Here is a 14,806-nt window from a genome sequence, read left to right on the forward strand (position 1 = left end):
GTTAAAATTGTTTGTAGATTACAGGGTCCGTGCGATTTAGTCACTGTCACTTAAGCAGTAAGTGTCAGATAGGAAAAAAGTCAGCCAAAGAGAGACGTACAGATTGACAGATTTAATACCAAAACTGTCAATATTTACTAAAAGTAACCTTTAGTAAGTCATAGCTGACGATCTGTGTCCAGTTCGTTCGCAGATAAACTGTTCATCAAGCAGCGGTCGCCCTCGGGGAATGGCTGGTACAGAAACCAGCGAATCTTGCAGCCTTGCAAAGGTGGCTGATGGTTTGAGGTGAAGTGAAATGGGGTTTAACGTCGCGTCCAAGATTATTGCACTTATATAGCGGCGTGCATGTGCGTGTGTGTGTGTGTGTGTGTGTGTGTGTGTGTGTGTGTGTGTGTATGTGTGGCTGCTTGCACTAGTCCGGATTGATGCCGTGCTAGCTCACTGAGATACCATGCGCAGTTTAACATGAATACTCCACTCAGACACAGTATACTGACTCCGAGCCGACCAGTCCTTGTTTTAGCCCCTTCATGCCGAGTGCCAGACAGGGTAACAACAAGTACCATCTTTTAACGTCTTTTGGTAAGACGCGGCCGCTTCTCCGGGCGAACGCTCCACCACTAGACCACGGAGGCGGTCGCTGATGTAAGTGTAATGTACAGCTGTAAGTGTAAGAAATGAAATGTCAGCGTCGAGACAGATTCCACTGGACATAAGGGCAATGCAGATTTGAAAGTTGCATGCATGGGCCAACCTTAGTACCTCAGTCATGTCATGTCTTTTTCATGTCATGTCAGTTTTAATCACTATTCATTATTAATGCATCATGATTATTTCAAATGAACTTATGAACAAATCATAAATATGTTGATGAATTTTAATGCAAGTGACAGACTCGTCATATTTTACCTTAGCCTTATGTACTTTTCGTATAAACGAACCAAACATCTCTCTTGCTGTTCGTTATTCTGGGACACCTTCACTATTTTACATTCGCTGGTCCGAGCTGTAAAGCCATCCCTGTTGGTCTTGGACATGTCCTCAGTGTAAACTAAGTCCTTGTATCCTTGGTTTAAGTGTCGCACCACCTTAATTTTAGAGGTGTCCCCTGCCTGCAGAAATCGCTCGTCACCTGCCCTGAGAGCAATGTTCAGGCTAGTCAAATAAAGCAGAGTATTACTGAGCTGTTGTAGAGAATCCCTTAAGGAGATGTTGCCACAAAATGTCCTCTTGCTCCTCTGTTATCACCTCTGCCTGTCGCTGTGTGATTCCTATCCCATGTCTTACCAAATGCTTTCATTTTGGCATCTAATATGTTTCCAATGGCCAGGCCTTCATAGCAATGCCCAATAAAAATGTTTACTGAATTCCCATTTCTTCGAATATGGTACTGCAGCGAAGTGTGAATCTAGTACAGAGTGTTACCGTTGTACTCTGATCCATTCGGCTGTCTAACCTCGGTAATATACACACAGAAAAAAGTTAAGCACACCCCTATTTCTGAACCATGACAAATGGCAAAAATCATGGCATGGGATGACTGACCACAGGAGCTGGGCGATACCAATGTCATCGGATAGAACAAACAATTGACAACAAATAAAGAAGATATTGGTGAGTTGTGATTGAAATTTACTGACAAAACATCATGGTAACAAAGGGTAGTGTGTTTGGCCTTAGACAATACCTAAAATTATGGAGCTACAGGATTAGGTAAACGAGTTACGTTTGATGCTTCATGTGAAAATGTTTCTTAAAGTCTCTATTTGACAAGTGAAACTGATCAGTAGCGGGTATAACCGCTACATGCCCGGATGACACATTCCACCCTACGTCTCATGACTCCAACAAGACGTTGGATATGTTGATGGGTCAACAACAACCACTCCTGATGCAATGCTTCTTCCAATTGACGTAAATCTTGTACAGGAATACTCGTGCCTGTATGCGCCGCCCCAGAATATCCCAAACATGTTCAAGGGGGTTCAAATCTAGGCTCATTTGCTGGCCAGGGTAGAGTCGTTTTGTATTTGCCCTCGTGTAATCCACGACTGCATGCGAACGATGAGGCCTGGCATTGTCATCCATGTACTGAGGTCGAGTAGCAAGAGGGTGGTTGTCAAAATGAGGAACGACGACTGGCCTCAAAACGTCCCGGATGTACTGAGCACCTGTTAAGTTGACCCTTATGGTGACCAAATCCAACCTGCAATCATGAGAGATACACCCCCAAACCATTACCGAGCCCCGTCGTATACAACAGTCGGTTTAATGTTCCTCGGGGTGTAGACCGTGTTCCGGTACCTCCAAACTCTCGTTCTTCCATCAGTGACGTGGAGCAGAAAGCGACTTTCGTCTGACCAATGGATCTCCAAGTTCTCAGATTCCAGTTCTGTCGCACAATACACCATGCTAAACGAGCAGCTTTGTGGTGATCTCTCAACAAGGGACGCTTTGTGGCTTTTAGAAGTTGTACATAAGCTAAAGAATCATGTTACAGAAAGAAGGTCAGTAAACTGCCATTTCGTTACAAATAATCTATAGTTGAAACAATACAGTAATGTCATATTTAATTGGTGAGGTGAAATGGGGTCCAACTGATTTATAGTGCTAGCCCACAGAGATACCATGCCGCAGTTTAACATGAATACCCCACTCAGACACAGTATACTGACTCCGAGCCGACCAGTCCTTGTTTTAGACCCCTTAATGCGGAGCGCCAGGAAGGGTAACAACAAGTATCTTTTAACGTCTTTTGGTATGACGCGGCTGGGGATCGAACCCTAGACCTTCCGCTCTCCGGGCGGACGTTCTACCTATTGGTAGACCACTGAGGCGGTCCAAAATTTATTGATAACACGGCATGTTCTCAGACAATAAATATACTAACACAAATTAACTTAATGTTTTATTACAAAAGTATCAGAATATCAAAACTGCGTACGTACACTGTATATAATATCATGTAAACTTTATAAAAAACGAGCTCGTAAATCGAGTTATATCGCTCGAAGTATGGAAGACACAGCTACCTACACAAACGAACAGTTGTATATACAGAGTTGGAAAAAAGGCGTGAACATATATATGTACAAGTGCGATACACTAATCATTTGTGACCCATAATTGTGTTGTGACGTCATAAAGAAAGACTTTTGAGGTATAAATCGCCATGTTTGCGGACAGTACAAAATGTCTTATTCTTCTCTCGTCAGTTCGTAATGTAATAAAAATATTATTTCAAAACATTTCGGCGTACATGTCTACTTTCAATTAATCAGACGTTACATATAAAAACAGCAATTATTACATAAACAGTTATAAGTCTTAAAGTGGGACAGAAAATGAGTCCAAATGTGTGATGCCATGTATCTCTGTAATTAATTTGAATTGAAGCTTGTGAATTGTATTTGTGTGGTCCTTGGATAATGTATTATAAGAGTGAGTGAGGTGAGTTTAACTCCGCTTTAAACAGTATTTCAGTTATATTATGGCGTGTCAGCTTGATGTGGGAGGAAAGCCCAAAGTGATGCAGGTCTCAGACGTTTATCACTTTGGTGAAACCCACGAGCATGGGCATGGTGCTGACAAACCTAGAAACATTATCGGGGCGAACCGGGATTCAAACCCACAATCATAGGTTTCTGGCGTGTCCAAGGGACGCAACTCTGCACAGCGATTCGCGGCGCCTTAGACGACTGGGCCACCCGTGTCCCCTGTAATATAAGAAGTCAAAATGTGTTTTTTCACCCTAACGGTCCCTTACCTCATGGTTAGTCGCGCTTATTGTTTTGCAACACAAAAAGTTAACTAATATAATCATGTCAAAGAATAGGTTGTTCTTTAACTTCTTTTGAGTGGTATACTTTTCTCTGTTGGGAGCTACCAATAGTGATATCACATTCAAACAAATAATCTCATTTGTGACACTTAACAATGAATTATATTGCCATCTCACCAGTCAGCTAACTGTCCATTTATGTCTGTGTTATATGGAAAAGAGAGCTACGCGTTTATCTCCGCTAGGAACAGTATTTCAGTTAGATCACGACTTGCCAAGTGCACGTGGGCGGCAGGTCCAAAATGTCGAAGGTTTTAGACGTTTACCATATTGTGACCCCACAAGCACGTGTAGGGTGGTAAATCTATAATCCGAACCCATGATCCTGGCATGGCTAAAGGGAGGCAACTCTATACACAGACTTTGGAAACTCTGCTCTTCTAATCTACCCAACCCTTAGTTAAGAACTAATATATAATCCAACCGTTAACTCCGACTGATGAATTACCAGATTAACGTTTCATTGATAAGTAGTATTGTAGACATTAAATACACAGAGATGCTTTCAACAGTAATCGCCCGGAAGAGGAGTTGTCCGGATTAACGATGTCCGTATAAACGAGGTTTCACGGTATAAGTATTAATTATTTAACTTATAAACAAGGAGAAGCTTAGTGAGTTTGGCGTCACGGTAAAAATCGCACACTTCAAGAATGAACTGCTTTCTGACGACGAATAAGTTCAGTGTTGGTCGGAGGGGCGGATTGGAGGTCTGGTCAGAGAAAGGAGTTGTCCGGATTAACGGTGTCCGTTTAAACGAGGTTTCACGGTATGAGTATTAATCATTGAAATTATGAACAAGCAGAAGCTTAGTGAGTTTGGCGTCACGGTGAAAATCGCACACTTCAAGAATGAACTGCTTTCTGACGACGAGTAAGTTCAGTGTTGGTCGGAGGGGCGGTATGGTCAGAGAAAGAACCATTCCTTGCACCTGACCCTGGTGCCCCTGTCTTCCTGTATTGCCGTGGTTCTGGCCCCGCTGGTCAATGTGCAGTGGCCGTGGTGTATACTGACCCAGCAATAGGCTTCCATATTGACCACGGTTTATTCATCAGGCTCCACCGATGTCGGGACTATGTTAAAGATGAGCTGGCAGTACATAGTGATGCGATCTGGAATGACACACAGTAATATTCTCCGTCATATTCACATTTCGGAACTTAAAATGTGTCATTGTCATAATGTGACTACAGTGTGACTACATTGCGACTACGGTATGACCTCATTGAGACTACGGTGTGACTACATTGTGACTACGGTGTGACTACATTGTGACTATGGTGTGACTACATTGTAACTACGATGTGACTACATTGTAACTATGGTGTGACTACATTGTAACTATGGTGTGACTACATTGTAACTATGGTGAGACTACATTGTAACTACGGTGTGACTACATTGTAACTATGGTGTGGCTACATTGTGACTATGGTGTGACTACATTGAGACTACGGTGTGACTACATTGTAACTACGGTGCGACTACATTGTGTCTATGGTGTGACTACATTGTAACTATGGTGTGGCTACATTGTGACTATGGTGTGACTACATTGAGACTACGGTGTGACTACATTGTAACTATGGTGTGACTACATTGTAACTACGGTGTGACTACATTGTAACTACGGTGTGACTACATTGTAACTATGGTGTGACTACATTGTAACTATGGTGTGACTCCATTGTAACTATGGTGTGACTACATTGTAACTACGGTGTGGCTACATTGTGACTATGGTGTGACTACATTGTGACTATGGTGTGACTACATTGTGACTACGGTGTGACTACATTGTAACTACGGTGTGACTACATTGTAACTATGGTGAGACTACATTGTAACTACGGTGCGACTACATTGTGTCTATGGTGTGACTACATTGTGACTATGGTGTGACTACATTGTAACTACGGTGTGACTACATTGTAACTACGGTGTGACTACATTGTGACTATGGTGTGACTACATTGTAACTATGGTGTGACTCCATTGTGACTACGATGCGACTACATTGTGTCTATGGTGTGACTCCATTGTGACCACAGTGTGACTACATTGTAACTACGGTGTGACTACTGTGTGACTACATTGTGACAATGGTGTGACTACATTGTAACTACGGTGTGACTCCATTGTAACTATGGTGTGACTACATTGTGACTACGGCGTGACTACATTGTGTCTATGGTGTGACTACATCGTAACTAAGGTGTGACTACATTGTAACTACGATGCGACTCCATTGTGACTACAGTGTGACTATGGTGTGGCTACATTGTGATTACGGTGTGACTACGGTGTGACCACATTGTGACCACGGTGTGACTACGGTGTGACTACAGTGTGACTGTGGTGTGACTGCGATGTGACTACATTGTGTCACACCGTAGTAGTAGACTACCGTGCTCCCCGGCACAATAGTAATACATAAGGACTAAGGTACTCACCCCATCCACACAGCTTCAGGTTGAAATGTATAAATGGGAAGTACAGGATGAGTCCCCCTATCACAAACAGGAACGCATACAGGAACCCCATCTGCGGGTCGTCCACGATAGGCGCTATTACGAGGTAGATAGACACCAGGAGCATTATAACGGGGATAGGAATTGGGACCTGCAAAATAAAAATATTAAAAATATAATAAATATTAATAAAACCGAAAACCATTTCCATAATCACGAGAAGCCTCTGTTTAAAGTCATGAAGAGTATTCGAGAAGAGTAACGAACATATGGTTGTCGTTGAAATACCAATTAAGATAACAATATGATTTTCATAAACGACAATAATTGCAGATGCAGCTTAAACTTGCAATGTAAAAATTATCTTGATTTATTCTTATACCTTAGGTCGTCGTCTGTAAAATCTAGTCTCTATATCAAACATACAGCAAATGGTTGGTAGTTCTAAGCTACCATTTCTTTATTGTTTTAAACCATGTTCATTTTTTCATTTATTTCCTTTGAAAGCCTTTACAATTCAAGCAGATTTGCGAAAAACAAAACGCACAAAGGACAGAATAGGGAAGTAACAAAGGCCCATGACGTTACCATTGTCTTGGTTTGTGACAGAAAACCTTATTTTGTCTGGGTTTGTGATGAACAACCTTATTTTGTCTGCATTTGTGATGGACAACCTTATTTTGTCTGGATTTGTGATGAACAAGCTTATTTTGTCTGGATTTGTGATGGACAACCTTATTTTGTCTGCATTTGTGATGGGAAAACTTATTTTGTCTGGTTTTGTGATGAAGAAGCTTATTTTGTCTGGATTTGTGATGGACAACCTTATTTTATCTGGATTGGTGATGGACAACCTTATTTTATCTGGATTTGTGATGGACAACCTTATTTTATCTGGGTTGTAATGGACAGCCTAATTTTGTCTGGATTTGTGATGGACAACCTTATTTTGTCAGGATTTGTGATGGACAGCCTTATTTTGTCTGGATTTGTGATGGACAACCTTATTTTGTCTGGATTTGTGATGGATAACCTTATTTTATCTGGATTTGTGATGGACAACTTTATTTTATCTGGATTTGTGATGGACAAACATATTTTGTCTGGATTTGTGATGGACAACCTTATTTTATCTGGATTTGTGATGGACAACCTTATTTTATCTGGATTTGTGATGGACAACCTTATTTTGTCTGGATTTGTGATGGACAACCTTATTTTGTCTGGGTTGTAATGGACAACCTACTTTTGTCTGGATTTGTGATGGACAACCTTATTTTGTCTGGGTTGTAATGGATAACCTACTTTTGTCTGGATTTGTGATGGATAACCTTATTTTGCCTGGATTTGTGATGGACAACCTTATTTTATCTGAATTTGTGATGGACAAACATATTTTGTCTGGATTTGTGATGGACAACCTTATTTTATCTGGATTTGTGATGGACAACCTTATTTTATCTGGATTTGTGATGGACAACCTTATTTTATCTGGGTTGTAATGGACAACCTACTTTTTGTTTGGATTTGTGATGGACAAATTTATTTTGTCTGGGTTGTAATAGACAACCTTCTTTTGTCTGGATTTGTGATGGACAACCTTATTTTATCTGGGTTGTAATGGACAACCTACTTTTGCCTGGATTTGTGATGGACAACCTTATTTTGTCTGGATTTGTGATGGACAACCTTATTTTATCTGGATTTGTGATGGACAAACATATTTTGTCTGGATTTGTGATGGACAACCTTATCTTGTCTGAGATTGTGATGGACAACCTTATTTTATCTGGATTTGTGATGGACAACCTTATTTTATCTGGATTTGTGATTGACAAACATATTTTGTCTGGATTTGTGATGGATAACCTTATTTTATCTGGATTTGTGATGGACAACCTTATTTTATCTGGATTTGTGATGGACAACCTACTTTTGTCTGGATTTGTGATGGACAACCTTATTTTGTCTGGGTTGTAATGGACAACCTTATTTTATCTGGATTTGTGATGGACAACCTTATTTTGTCTGGATTTGTGATGGATAACCTTATTTTATCTGGATTTGTGATGGACAACCTTATTTTATCTGGATTTGTGATGGAGAAACATATTTTGTCTGGATTTGTGATGGACAATCTTATTTTATCTGGATTTGTGATGGACAACCTTATTTTATCTGGATTTGTGATGGACAACCTTATTTTATCTGGGTTGTAATGGACAACCTACTTTTGTCTGGATTTGTGATGGACAACCTTATTTTATCTGGGTTGTAATGGACAACCTACTTTTGTCTGGATTTGTGATGGACAACCTTATTTTGTCTGGATTTGTGATGGATAACCTTATTTTATCTGGATTTGTGATGGACAACCTTATTTTATCTGGATTTGTGATGGACAAATTTATTTTGTCTAGGTTGTAATGGACAACCTACTTTTGTCTGGATTTGTGATGGACAACCTTATTTTATCTGGGTTGTAATGGACAACCTACTTTTGTCTGGATTTGTGATGGACAACCTTATTTTGTCTGGATTTGTGATGGATAACCTTATTTTATCTGGATTTGTGATGGACAACCTTATTTTATCTGGATTTGTGATGGACAAACATATTTTGTCTGGATTTGTGATGGACAACCTTATCTTGTCTGAGATTGTGATGGACAACCTTATTTTATCTGGATTTGTGATGGACAAACATATTTTGTCTTGATTTGTGATGGATAACCTTATTTTATCTGGATTTGTGATGGACAACTTTATTTTATCTGGATTTGTGATGGACAACCTACTTTTGTCTGGATTTGTGATGGACAACCTTATTTTGTCTGGGTTGTAATGGATAACCTACTTTTGTCTGGATTTGTGATAGACAACCTTATCTTGTCTGAGATTGTGATGGACAACCTTATTTTACCTGGATTTGTGATGGACATATTTATTTTGTCCGGATTTGTGATGGACAACCTTATCTTGTCTGAGATTGTGATGGATAACCTTATTTTGTCTGGATTTGTGATGGACAAACATATTTTGTCCGGATTTGTGATGGATAACCCTATTTTATCTGGATTTGTGATGGACAACCTTATTTTATCTGGATTTGTGATGGACAACCTTATCTTGTCTGAGATTGTGATGAACAGCCTTATTTTATTTGGGTTTGTGATGGACAACCTACTTTTGTCTGGATTTGTGATGGACAAACATATTTTTATCTGGATTTGTGATGGACAACCTTATTTTGTCTGGGTTGTAATGGACAACCTACTTTTGTCTGGATTTGTGATGGACAACCTTATTTTATCTGGATTTGTGATTGACAAACATATTTTGTCTGGATTTGTGATGGATAACCTTATTTTATCTGGATTTGTGATGGACAACCTTATTTTATCTGGATTTGTGATGGACAACCTACTTTTGTCTGGATTTGTGATGGACAACCTTATTTTGTCTGGGTTGTAATGGACAACCTTATTTTATCTGGATTTGTGATGGACAACCTTATTTTGTCTGGATTTGTGATGGATAACCTTATTTTATCTGGATTTGTGATGGACAACCTTATTTTATCTGGATTTGTGATGGAGAAACATATTTTGTCTGGATTTGTGATGGACAATCTTATTTTATCTGGATTTGTGATGGACAACCTTATTTTATCTGGATTTGTGATGGACAACCTTATTTTATCTGGGTTGTAATGGACAACCTACTTTTGTCTGGATTTGTGATGGACAACCTTATTTTATCTGGGTTGTAATGGACAACCTACTTTTGTCTGGATTTGTGATGGACAACCTTATTTTGTCTGGATTTGTGATGGATAACCTTATTTTATCTGGATTTGTGATGGACAACCTTATTTTATCTGGATTTGTGATGGACAAATTTATTTTGTCTAGGTTGTAATGGACAACCTACTTTTGTCTGGATTTGTGATGGACAACCTTATTTTATCTGGGTTGTAATGGACAACCTACTTTTGTCTGGATTTGTGATGGACAACCTTATTTTGTCTGGATTTGTGATGGATAACCTTATTTTATCTGGATTTGTGATGGACAACCTTATTTTATCTGGATTTGTGATGGACAAACATATTTTGTCTGGATTTGTGATGGACAACCTTATCTTGTCTGAGATTGTGATGGACAACCTTATTTTATCTGGATTTGTGATGGACAACCTTATTTTATCTGGATTTGTGATGGACAAACATATTTTGTCTTGATTTGTGATGGATAACCTTATTTTATCTGGATTTGTGATGGACAACCTTATTTTATCTGGATTTGTGATGGACAACCTACTTTTGTCTGGATTTGTGATGGACAACCTTATTTTGTCTGGGTTGTAATGGACAACCTACTTTTGTCTGGATTTGTGATAGACAACCTTATCTTGTCTGAGATTGTGATGGACAACCTTATTTTACCTGGATTTGTGATGGACATATTTATTTTGTCCGGATTTGTGATGGACAACCTTATCTTGTCTGAGATTGTGATGGATAACCTTATTTTGTCTGGATTTGTGATGGACAAACATATTTTGTCCGGATTTGTGATGGATAACCCTATTTTATCTGGATTTGTGATGGACAACCTTATTTTATCTGGATTTGTGATGGACAACCTTATCTTGTCTGAGATTGTGATGAACAGCCTTATTTTATTTGGGTTTGTGATGGACAACCTACTTTTGTCTGGATTTGTGATGGACAAACATATTTTTATCTGGTTTGTGATGGACAACCTTATTTTGTCTGGGTTGTAATGGACAACCTACTTTTGTCTGGATTTGTGATGGACAACCTTATTTTGTCTGGATTTGTGATGGATAACCTTATTCTATCTGGATTTGTGATGGACAACCTTATTTTACCTGGATTTGTGATGGACATATTTATTTTGTCCGGATTTGTGATGGACAACCTTATCTTGTCTGAGATTGTGATGGACAACCTTATTTTATCTGGATTTGTGATGGACAAACATATTTTGTCTGGATTTGTGATGGATAACCTTATTTTATCTGGATTTGTGATGGACAACCTTATTTTATCTGGATTTGTGATGGACAACCTTATCTTGTCTGAGATTGTGATGAACAGCCTTATTTTATTTGGGTTTGTGATGGACAACCTACTTTTGTCTGGATTTGTGATGGACAAACTTATTTTTTCAGAGATTGTGATGGACAGCCTTATTTTGTGGGTATTTGTGATGGATAATCTTATTTTATTGGGGTTTGTGATGGACAATCTTGTTTTGTTGGTAATCGTGATGAACATCCTTTTTTGTCTGGAGTTGTGATGAACAAGCTTATTTTGTTTGGGATTGTGATAGACAACCTTATTTTGCCTGGATGTACCTTATATGGCCGATCCACATCCTTCATCCTGAACCTGAGGACGATGAGGGAGAGGAAGGTCATGCCGTAGAACATCCAGGCTGTGAAGCTGAAGAAGTCAATGAGGCTGCCGATGTCCCCAGGGATGATCATGAGGAGGGAGATGAAGATCTGAACAAGAACAAAGTAGTTTTGGTAAATGATGTCATTGTTCTGAGGTCTGCGGATTTCGAACATATCGAAATACGTGAAACCCGCGCGTTCTTTATGTCATTAATTGATTGTACTGGCATCACCGGACTATCAGCTTAGTACAGTGTTACCACAAACATAGGTTACTGGGAACAGATTCTATGAACGAGTTCCCATGGGCACATATAAATAACAAATATAACAGCAAAGTTTCGTTTGTTTTATATGTTTAACGCCGCAATCAGCAATATTCAAACTTTATGACGGTGGTCTGTAACAATCGACTCTGGCCCAGACAATCCAGTGATTAACATCATTAGCATCGATCTACACAACTGGGATACGATGACAAGCATCAACCAAATCAGCCTGACCACCCGATCCCGTTAGTCGCCTCTTACGGCAAGCATTTGTTGGTGAAGACCAGTTCCAATCAGGATTTTCATGGGTTAAAAGCAAAGCAAACTTTATGTGGGTACAATGCTGGGATGAGGGGGCTCGGGGGCCAGGTTCAGTCTTTAGTCCCGTACGGTATATACGGGAGTGGCCTGAGATATAACAACGGGTTCGATCAGATATACCAGTGGTTGATAGCATGACCACCCATCGGGAAACAATGTCATATCGATGATGGTCTTTGACAGATTTTAAACGAGCCTTGGTGAAATTTTCAGCAGCCAGTGTAGCGATCCGATTCCGACGTTAACGGGACACTCTGTACGAGAACATTCCGCACGGGGACACTGTCCGAGGACGCTCCACGTGGGACACTCCGTACGAGAGAACTATGTACGAGGACACTCCGTACGAGATACGTGGACACTCTGTTCGAGAACATTCCGTACGGGGACACTGTACGAGGACGCTCCACATGAGCCACTCCGTACGAGGGCTTGATGTACGAGGATACTCCGTACGAGATACCGTGACACTCTGTACGAGGACGCTCTGTGCGAGGACATTCAGTACGAGGACTCTCTGTACGTGGACTTTCTGTCCATGGACACTCACTGTTGATCGTTATGCATGCAATAAGTAATCTGTCACATTTACATTACCCCTACTTACACATAGCATAGGACCACGCATTTCTACCACCCAAAGAGAAAGCACATGGCTATCTTGTACCTACCGTAAATAACATCGACGGCATCGGCGTGAGTTGCTTCACCTGGATGTACGACAGCACTTCCGGCAGGTTGTTGTCTCGAGCCGCTGCGTACACCACCCTAGCAACAAATTTATAGCGTGAATGTTGTTTTGGGCCAGTCAGCAATATTCCACCTACATTACGGAGGCATCTGAAAACTCTGGGTACGCAATCTAACGAGTCAGACCACCTGGTTTTAGTCGCCGATCAAGCAAAGGTTAGTGAAGATCAGTTCGCCCCGGAATCCCGGCAGCACATTATAAGAAACAACTATTGAAGCAAAGCATCTTCAGTCCGTCAGTTTCCTGTCCACTGGATACTTCAATTCATCCAATGACAGTAACTCGTTGTCAGTCATTGGGCAAGGTTCTGTGATGAGATTTGTTTATGTTTCATGCCGCACTGATCAATATTCCAGTTATATGACGGCGGTCGGTAAATAATCGAGCCTTGACCAGACAATCCAGTGATTGACACATTTTTATCCCCACAATGATTAAGTCAGTATTTGAAGTGAAGTAACATGGGCTTACCTGGAGCCACTGAAGGCTGTTCCGTTTGCCGCCCCAAATGTTGAGATCATGACGGACAGAGGCATGATGATAGCGGCTCCTCCAAGAATGAGGTCGCCCCATGTCTGAGAAGAAGAGGGTGTCCAATACAAATTATATAATTGGTCGATACATTTTAAACGGACATGTCTCAGAGATTCTGAGTAGATACATCACACAAGCCAAAATTCAACGACGCATAAAACCACATTTCCGGGGGTGATCGGGGAAATGGGTTGTGTACTGTTCTCATTGATATGACTGCAACAGCTCGACCACGACAACGTGGATGTAGTCAGACCTCGACGGGACAAACCAATGTTTTGTAGTATAAGCATCGACAATTTCTGTCGAAAATTGAGGAAAAAACACACTTAAACAAATTGAGGAAACACACGTAAAATCCTTTCGATATCTATTCAGCGGTATATATTGGCGGTCAGTATTTGTGGAAAGCTCAGAGTCGGTTCCAACTTACCACTGCCACAGCCGCTGAGGCCAACAGTTGTTGTGTGCTCAACACGGCCAAGTAGGAGATGTTGGTGAGTACGTAGACAACAGTGACGAGGATGACGGCGATGATGTTGGCACGGGGAAGGTTTCTGTACAGACAAAGAATTATTTAAGGGGGACTGAACTCTGGCATGTTGGCAATCCTTGCAATTTGATTTAAGTCATTTAATGAGTGAGTGAGTAAGGTTTCACGCCGCTTGTAACAGTATTCCAGTTATATCACGGCGTGTCAGCTGAATGTGGGAGGAAAGCCCCTAGTGATGTAGGTCTAAGACGTTTACCACTTTGGTGAAACGAGCACTCTGTGTTTTACTCAAGTTTAATTTTAGTTTCAATTTAGTGATTAATGATTCCACGGCAACAATGTTTCATGCCACTTCTGTGGGATTTGAGGGTGGATGTAGAAGGTTTTACTGTTGTAAATAATATATCAAATAATCATAAACAAGCATACACAAAATATAATTTGAAACATTGCTTAAAAGAGTGAGATCTAAATAAATATTTTTTTGAAGTCACATATAATTGAAAACATGGACAGCTTCCAGTCTGGGTTCTACAGTGTACGGGAAATACAAGACGTTACAGGCTAGAAAACAGTCGCCGAAACACTGCATACCCAAGGTACAACACAAACCAAGATACCCGTATCAAATACATCACCATTCAAAAACCATTTCTTGTTTGTTTCATTTCTTGCCACCATCCAACATGGGTGTAT

The 14,806-nt window shown here is 40.3% G+C and overlaps 1 protein-coding gene across 1 annotated transcript in view; it reads right to left on the reverse strand.

The window, feature by feature from the left end:
- Positions 1 to 2,899: 2,899 nt before the first annotated feature.
- The window catches only part of LOC139454419 (b(0,+)-type amino acid transporter 1-like), a 28,258-nt gene continuing 16,351 nt past the window's right edge, over positions 2,900 to 14,806 (reverse strand). The window contains exons 8-13 of the mRNA XM_071236111.1: positions 14,051 to 14,174; positions 13,555 to 13,658; positions 13,004 to 13,100; positions 11,701 to 11,850; positions 6,298 to 6,466; positions 2,900 to 4,956 (exon numbers count right to left, since the gene is read on the reverse strand). Coding sequence (XP_071092212.1) covers positions 4,889 to 4,956; positions 6,298 to 6,466; positions 11,701 to 11,850; positions 13,004 to 13,100; positions 13,555 to 13,658; positions 14,051 to 14,174 — 712 coding nt within the window. The 3' untranslated portion in view covers positions 2,900 to 4,888. The remainder of the gene's footprint in view (positions 4,957 to 6,297; positions 6,467 to 11,700; positions 11,851 to 13,003; positions 13,101 to 13,554; positions 13,659 to 14,050; positions 14,175 to 14,806) is intronic.

Source organism: Haliotis cracherodii, unplaced genomic scaffold (genome assembly GCF_022045235.1).
Source record: "Haliotis cracherodii isolate W230 unplaced genomic scaffold, xgHalCrac1.p SCAF_10, whole genome shotgun sequence".
In the NCBI taxonomy this organism is placed as follows: domain Eukaryota; kingdom Metazoa; phylum Mollusca; class Gastropoda; order Lepetellida; family Haliotidae; genus Haliotis; species Haliotis cracherodii.